At 44.7% G+C, this 8,859-nt stretch overlaps 1 protein-coding gene across 1 annotated transcript in view; it reads right to left on the reverse strand.

The window, feature by feature from the left end:
- ZC3H3 (zinc finger CCCH-type containing 3) overlaps positions 1–8,859 on the reverse strand; it is a 126,232-nt gene that overhangs the window by 68,604 nt on the left and 48,769 nt on the right. Inside the window, 1 exon segment of the mRNA XM_031064408.1 lies at positions 7,284–7,434. Coding sequence (XP_030920268.1) covers positions 7,284–7,434 — 151 coding nt within the window.

Genomic DNA, 8,859 nt, shown 5'->3' on the forward strand with positions numbered 1-8,859 from the left:
GGAAAGAGAAAAAAGTCAAAAAGGTGAAAAAGGAAGAAGACAAAAAAAGGAAAAGGAATAAAGATGAAAACTAAAAGAGGAAAATCTAGAAAAAAATGAAAAGAAAAAATAGCAAAGGCAAAACAATTTAAAAAGGAAAACAAGAAAAGGAAAAGGGGGAAAGAAAGAAGAAAGAGAAAAAAACAAGAAGGAGGGAAAAAGGAAAAGAGAAAAGAAAATTTAAATAGGGAAGAAGAAACAGAAATAAGAAATAAGAAATAAATAAAAAGCAAAGGAAGACAGAAGAGAGGAGTGACTTTTCCCCAGTGTCTGTCTCTTGGGAAGGAGGGGAGCACCAGTAACAGGGAGGATTAATCCCCAGCTTTGCCCCAAAGAGGTGCCATTGTTTTTTAAAGCCTCTAAACCAGTCCAGAACAGAAACTGGATTATGCTGGGCCAGATGTCAGGGCTGCTCCGAAACAATCCGGGTTGTGCATCTCATCCCAGCCTCATTAAAGGGATTAAAAGTATTTCCTATAGAAACAAAAAATATGGATTTCCAAATGGGAATTACTGTTCCCTCCTGCCTGTAACGGCTCCAATCCCAGCAGATGAATTTCACTTTAATGAGATGTCATTTTGGAGAATGGTTTAACATCCCTTCAAAAAAAATCCGAGGCCTAAAACCTCGTCAAACCACGTCGGGATTATTAAAAGAAAATTTACCACACAGACAAAATAAAATCAAACAAAATAGGAGCCGCCAATTCGCAGAATCCATGACACGGCCGTTTTTAAATGTGATGGAAAAGGCTTTCCAAGTTATCTGCTTAACCACAGGCTTTCTGTTTACTTCTCACTTTCATGTCAAATGAATTTGGGAAAAAAAAAATTGACAGGAACTTTAAGGCCATTCGTCACATTCCGACTCCGTTCGCAGATTAACGCGGCAAAAGCCGGGAAGGCGGAGGGGGGATTTTATCATCTTGATAAAAGGAAATTAACTCCCGGTGTCCCAACCTCTGCCCTCTGCTCACGATTCCCTCGCCTCTGTTCGGGAATATCCCAGAGCAATCAGCACCCAGAGGTAAAATCCCACTGGAGCATCATCCCAATTAAATAAGCAACATAAAAAGCTGTGCTTGAAACCCCCCAAAACTGGGAGACTGAAGCACTTGCACTACTTAAAGCAGCATCTGGCTCAGAACATCCATCCAGTTTGTGCTCCAAACTGGTTTTGGGAGGTTGGGATCCCACCTCTTGGACCCTAGAAGATACATACTGGTGGAAAAAATAAATGGATCAAGGAGAAAAGACAGCATTTGCTGAGATCTTTAAAATGCCCATCCCTGTCTGCTCACGATATATGGGAATGTCGATTAAAGCCTCTCCCGTCGGAGCGCTCGGCAATTTTCCGCCGTGGAAGCCGACGTTAACAGTTTTCCCTGTTTTCTCTGCAACTTTTGAGATGACACCCCAGAAAATGTGGATTTGCTCCATCCACTGTGAATTACGGCCCCACACTCTGCTCTCTGTTCTCAGCTCCAGCTGCTGACCTCCCAGGATCATGAACAAAGAATCCCAGAACAGTCTGGAACATTAAAACCATCGAGTTCCAGCCATGGACAGGCACACCTTCCACTGTCCCAGGTTGCTCTAAGCCCCATCTAGCCTGACCTGGAATACTTCCAGGGATGGGGTAGTTACATCTTTCCCGGGCAGCTTGTGCCAGGGTCTCACCACCACCTCAACCCAACAATTGCTGGGTTGTACAATGAGCAACCAACGTATCCCAAGCACTTCCCAACAGCTCCCAGAGGAGTCACAGTTGTTGGGTGACCCCATCCCGTTTCCTGAATGGATTGACCTCTTAGGGACCCTCAGAGTGCAACCAAAAAGCTCAGAAGCGATGGATTTAGTCTGGTTTGACCCATTACTGTCCATCAGTGGGATTATGGTGGATGACTCTGTGCAGACCCTGATTGCCTGTCTCCAATACAACAAGAGGAAGATGGAAAGGATGAGAAAGCTGCTCTGGAATTCCCAAGGATACGTTCTCCTCCCCAAAAGAGAGGGGATATATTGAATTTTAGCATTCATTTCATCCATGACAAATTAACCACACCATTCTGTGGGAATGAGGCACAGGAACTTAAATGCATCCAATGGGAAACACGGGACTCTATTCCATAACCAAGATTCCCATTCTCACTCTATTCCCATGGATTTAGGGAGAAACGGTTAATTACACACTAACAGCACACCAGGACTGGCACCTGGTGCCGTGCCATTATCTCAAGACAGTGAAATCACTTCCACAGGGGAACTTGTAACAGCGCTTAAGGAATGCCAGAAAAATGGAACGGAAAATCAGGAAGGCTTCCCTGGGAAAGGATGACAGGGGCTGCATGAAATCAATCATCCCATCCTATGGAAGTGTTCAAGGCCAGGCTGGATAGGAACTGGAAAAACCTGATCTAGTAGAAGGCATCCCTGCCCATGGCAGGAGGGGTTGGACCAGATGCTCTTCCAAGGTCCCTTCTAAGCCAAACCATTCCATGATTCTCTGAACTGGATCATGAGTTGGGTCAGCCGGTTGGCAATTGGTGTCTAAAAGATGTTGTTAAGGGAGCAAAAGAAAATTGGAAACCCAAAACCACCCACTGTGAAGGAAAGGAAAAATGGGACAAGGAGGTTGGTGTGGTCCAAGTGACCTAGAACACAATATCCCAGCCTCCTGCAGAGGATGACTGGAAGGGATGGTGGTTCCTCCTCCTCTTGGATGCTCAGCTGTATCTCCCCTTTCCCAGAGAAGTGGACCTTGCACTCACCAATGTGGCTGAGCCCCATTTCAAAACCTGCATCAACCACTTTATCTTTCAGCTCGAATCCCTAAAGGCTTCAGATCTTTGAAACCTGGGGGAGAAATCCTTGTAATCACCATATCACAGAATCATTTAGGCTGGAAAATACCATCAAGTCCAAACTTTGACCAGTCACCACCCTGCCAACCAGACCAGAGTGCTGAATGCCACATCCAGTCATTTCTTGAATACCCCAGGGATGGTGACAACTGTTTCCATCTTAATCTGTTCAATGCGCTCCAGGCCACAGAACAGAACAAAAGAGAAGAAAATAAAAGGAATAAAGAAAACTAAACTAAACTACATGAGCAAATCCTCCACTGACGAGTTCCTTTCTCCTGAGCTGGCATTTCTCTGACAAATGTTGGATTATCTTGTTCGTTACTTATTTATAGTGCTGGAGGGGTAGGATTCTCCCTCAAGAGGCGCCGCAAAGTTTTCAGGAAGAAATATCAGAGTTTTCCCAGCAGTGCCAGACACAACTCATTATTTGCAGACAGGTGACTTTTGTTTTCCACACTTGCAGCAGGATTTGAGAAGAAAACTCTTCAAAGTGGGTCAGTGTTCCATTCCCCTACTGGGGGTCTATAAGCTCAACTCAAAGGGCTCTCTGGTCCCAAAAATGTCTTAAAAGTGGTTTTGGCTCTCCAGAGGGAGAACTGAAGCCTTCTGAAGGAGTTTATAGAATCCTAGAATATTCTGAGTTGGAAGGGACACACACAAGGATCATCTAGTGCAACCCCCGGTCCTGCACAGGACACCTCAAAAATCTCACCCTGTGCCTGAGAGTGTTGTCCAAATGCTCCTTGAGCTCTGAAAGCTTTGGGACCACTTCCCTGGGGATCCACTTTCTCTGGGAAACCTGTGCAAGGGCCTCACCACCCTCACAGGGAAGAACTTCTTCCTGATATCCAATCTAACACTACTTACTTTCAGTGAGAAGCCATTCCCCCTTGTCCTGTCACTCCTTGCAAAAATCCCCTCTCCATCTTTCCTGTCAGCCCCTTCAGGCACTGGAAGGCTGCACTGAGGTCACCCTGAAGCTTCTCTTCTCCAGGCCGAACAATCCCAATCCTCTCAGCCTTTCCTTGTAGGAAAGGTGTTCCATTCCTCTGATCAACCCAAGAATTCTTCTGCTGCCTCTATAATACATGGACATCCCATTTTTTTGGTAGCCACATCCATGTGGACCCCGGAAAGAGGTTGGAAGCAGAAGAAGCATCACTCTCAAATCTCAGTGCAACACTTCATCCATCCCAACTCCTCCATGGCAAATCCCTCATCCCTTTCCCAGCAGAGGGAGGCTGTGAGGAGAGAGGACATCTCCCTCCGGGATTTTGAAGCGATGATCAACCTCAATGTCACCAGGAGCGACCAAAATTTAAGGCCAGCAAATCACAGCCCTTGTGAGCTGCGCTCCCAGCAAAGCCGTGGGAGATAAGGGGGAGGAGTGAAAAGGAGAATCAATAAATCTTAACCTCATTCACAATGATCTGGAGCTCTTATTAAGTAAATTAATTTAAGTTAATTTAACTCGATCATGACTCCCGATCACAGTGATTTAGTGAGGGGGAAATTGCATTAGGAAAGGCCACACTCACCAGATAGAAGAACGGAAGAAAATTAGATCCACTTAGCAATGTGAATTAATATGGAAATAGCAGGTGTAAATTTCACCTTATCAAGAGAGTGAAAATTATCTTCATAAATTTGGAGAAATAGGCCCCGAGTTGCTTATAAATCTATTTAAAACAAAAATATTACAAAAAGTGGAGTAAAATTAATTTAAAATATACTCCCACCTATCGCCTCGAAGAAAAGTCAGCAGCAGGGCCCAGTTTTATGCAACCCAGCAAGAAGGGGAGGATGGAATTCATTCCCAAGGGACTGACATCAGGTACCTCCAGCAACTCTCCCTGTCACTCATTTCCCAAAGCCACATCCCTCTTCATCTTAGTCTGGTGATTTGAGGATTTATTGGTAAATAGGGTGACATCCTGGATGTCCCAGCAAAACAAAACCCTGGCACATTACTTCCAGATACCCAAAAACCTGGACTTCATGGAAGAAATTTCTCCTTGGTGCCAGTTGGGAACCAGCTTGGGAGTAGCACTGGAGGGTAGCACCACCAGTTGACATCCCACGGCTGGCTTAAGGGGATGAGGATATTAAAAATACCAAATTATTGTAAAAACATTGCAATTATTGCAATGAAAAACAGAAATATTAAGAATAATTGACTAATCAGTATGAAAAATAAAACTGAGGTGACTAAAGCAGTGCCCCACAGTTGTCAGAGCTTCTCCTTGTTTTGTGAAGAGCAAAGAAAATCAGGAAAAAAGCAGATCCTGATGTCTTGCTTGTGACAGATCCAAGATAGGAACGATGAAGCAAAAAATCCCATAAAAAGTGCAGGAGAAGCATTTGCCATGTGCTTCCTCCAGACAGGCCGGATGATTGATCACCCCCAACAAAGGTAATCGGTAGATGGAGATTTATTGCTTCTTTAAAGCATAATTGTTTTAATTTGCTGATGGCATTTTATCAAGATTTGTCTGAAGCAGCTGTAAGATCTAAACTACACCAATTTAATGAAGTCGGAGATTAATACAGAGAAAATGATCCTACAAGTGGGAGCTCTCAGCCAATCGTGGCAGAACGAGGTCGTTCCTTGGGAAATCAACACTGGGTTGAGCAAGAGCCACCACACAGATCCCAGACATTCCTGCTCTGAATTCCATGCCTGCAGCTTATCCGTGCCCATCCATCAACCAAACGGATCTGGAGTAACAAGGTGTGAGGGAAGAAGCTGAGCCCAACAGCTGGAGGATGAGCTGTTTTCTATTAATTAAGGCTGAAAGTTACAGAATAATTTGAATTGGGAGGGACTTTCAAGACCATCTTGTTTCAACCTTCTGCCATGGGCAGGGACACTTTCCACAATACCAAGTTGCTCCAAGCCCCATCCACCCAGAGACTGGACAGTTCCAGGGTGGTAAGGCCCTGGCACAGGTTTCCCAGAGAAATTGTGGCTGTCTCATCCCTAGAAGCGTCCAAGGCCAGGTTGGAGTATCCTGGGGTAGCGGAATGTGTCCCTGCCCATGGCAGAGGGGTGGGACTGGATGATCTTTAAGTTCCCTTCCCACCCAAACATCTTCTGATTCCATGAAATCGCAGGATGATGGAGCAGGCAAAAAATTACGTGGTTTGCTTCTGGAAAGGGAAATGCAGGAATTTGGTCCTCAAGGATGTGCAAATGGAGGTGGCAACCCAGAACAAAACGTGTGGATCTCAGGATGGCGCCCAGGTGGGAAAACATCACAGGCAAAAGCAGAATGTGAAGACAAAGGAGGAGGTGGTGCAGGTAAGATTGACCATGAGCCCAAAAGGATCCCAGGTTCCATACTGGAAGAAGCACTTTGAGACAAGTAGACTACAGGAGATGAGGAGTTTCTCAACCAAGAGCTTGGAAAATACACAAAATAATTGACCCATCCTTTTTTACCAATCCCTCTGTTTATCCCATACTTTGCTTCATCACCCTGAACTCTTCCAAAGCCAACCCTCGCTTCAGATACCAATTTGGGAATCCCAAAATTCACTTTTAAAGGGAAATACCAGCCAAAGTCAGGCTTTGAAAACAATCACCACAGCTCTACCATAAAAGCCACCAATCCTCAGGGCATTGCTGGGGAATGACTTTTGGAGGAATCCACCTGGAGCAGGGAGAACAAAGTTGGAGAAGAGCAGAACAGACTCTCTTTGCCCAAAATACTGCCCATGACTACTACCATTTCAGTGGGAGGACAAGCTATTCCTGACCTAAAAATAGCCAAAATCTGTATTTTCCCCAAACCTGTTGCTTCTAATCACACCTTGTTCTAAAGAATCAATTATTTTAACAACCTTTCTGCTTTACACAAGCTCTGGGTCTTGTCTTGGCCTCTGTGACACTCCCTGGAAACATCTCCACCTCTATGGATTTAGGAATACTCCAACTCAAGGTTATGGCACCTTCAGTGCCTTCTCTAGGCAGTGACAAAATATTTCTGGATGTTTCACCCATCCAGATAATTGGGAATAAATGAGTTTGGGACAGCACCTACATCCTAGTGGAAGTCTGGAGCATTCAACACGCTCCCCTTCATCACCAACATCCACACGTTTATTCATCCTCTTTTCAGCTTATTTAACTGCTCCATGGAAACAATTAATTCCAAGAGGGAATACATAGGAAGCCAAAGGCATAAGCTGTTGGCACCAGCTCAGGATAACACAATTCCTAATATGATTTTACACTTTAAGTCAATAAACTCAGAGTAGGCCAAACAAAGAGAGAAATTAAACAGTGAAGATGCGACAGAAAAACACGGAACCAACATGGGAGTTCCCATAGCTCCTACATCCCAACCAGCTGCATTCCAGGGATGGCAGAATTACCTGGATGGAACAGGGCGCCTGGTTTTCCAGGTGGGAAGGGGGCTGGTGAAGGATGATAAGGCTGGAGGCACCACATTCTTCTTCACAATCCTGTAGCGCGTCTTTATCACCTTGTTGGCTGGGGGGCTCCTTACAAAGTGGAAGTTGGATCCTAGGAGAAAAAACATGGAAAAACAGGCTCAAAATTCAGGTGTGGATGGGCACAGGAGGGATCTCACTGACATTCTCACAGAATCACAGAATTTTTAAGGTTGGAAAAGACCTTTAAGATCATCAACTTCAATGGCCATTGGTCCCACATCCAGCTTAAATCCTATATCCAACATTTTAGCACCTGAAAAAAGGGGTGAAGTTTCAGGAATGGGACCAGTATGGCTGATGGTAACAGAAAGGCCTTGATGTGCCTGGGACTGGCTACACCAGCCCATCAGCAAAAGACTACCATGGGAATCATGGATTCACCAACAACACCTGGATCCCAACATCCACACTGGAAATAAATGTATGCCTTTAATCCTTGGCATTTTCATCATATGTTTCATTCCCAAAAGCATTGAAATCCAGGTTGGACGAGACTTTGAGCAACCTGGGATAACGGAAGGTCCCTTCCATGGATAGGGAACTGGATGAGCTTTAAGCTCCCTTCCAACCTTACCCATTCCCGGATTCTCTGTTGCAGGATGATCTACATCCTGGGTTATTCTGCAGAATGTTTCGTGCAATTAACAGTTCTATGTCTGACTGTGGTTTTCCTCCACGAGCCCCTTTTTTTTTTCCCAAGCTTTCAGGAATGCACCTAATTGCCCGACTTTTATAACATACAGCTGTAACTGCCCAGATAATTAAAGCTGACACTCCATGCTGAGCCTCAGTCTCTGGGTTTTATAACTGATTTAAAGGGCCGGCTGTTTTTCTTGGAGATCCTCTCATTAAAATTATGGAGAGGTTGGGAGGGGAAAAGTGGGAGCATTATCTCCACTGAAAATGTTCGACCCATCCCCATGTTTATCTCTATGAGAGGAGGGAGAATAAGGTGGATTGCCAGGTAAACTAGGAAAAATAAGGAAATACATTTTAGATCTGACACCATTCCCTAGAAAGGAGGGAACAGCTCCCCCACTGCCCTGCAACAGTGGCAACATCAATTCACAGCTTTACAGTTTCATACAGGGAGTATTTTCCTTCTTGAGCATTCCCAACAAGTTGATGACTTGTGTTGGCTTTGGGAGGGATCAGGCAACACAAATTTCCATTCAGAAATTGAGGAAAAAAAAAAAGTTATAACCTCTGGTGATGGAAAAAGGCAAAAACCAGGCTCTGCCATGACAGAAAAATCACTGGAATTTTTTGTGGTGAAGATGACGCTCGCAACGCTCCGCAATCTGAACCCATGGGATAAATCATGGAACTAAAGGATCTTCCAAGTTCTCTTCCAGTAGAAACCACCTGATGATTCAATGACTTAGAGGAATTGCAGCCACTTTAGAGGTGAGGCACTTCAGAGGTCACTTTAGAGGTGAGGTAAGAAAGGAGAGAGGAAAGAACACGGAAAGCAAATGGGATTTCACTGCTCTTT

The sequence above is a fragment of the Geospiza fortis genome, unplaced genomic scaffold (genome assembly GCF_000277835.1).
Source record: "Geospiza fortis unplaced genomic scaffold, GeoFor_1.0 scaffold543, whole genome shotgun sequence".
Classification (NCBI taxonomy): domain Eukaryota; kingdom Metazoa; phylum Chordata; class Aves; order Passeriformes; family Thraupidae; genus Geospiza; species Geospiza fortis.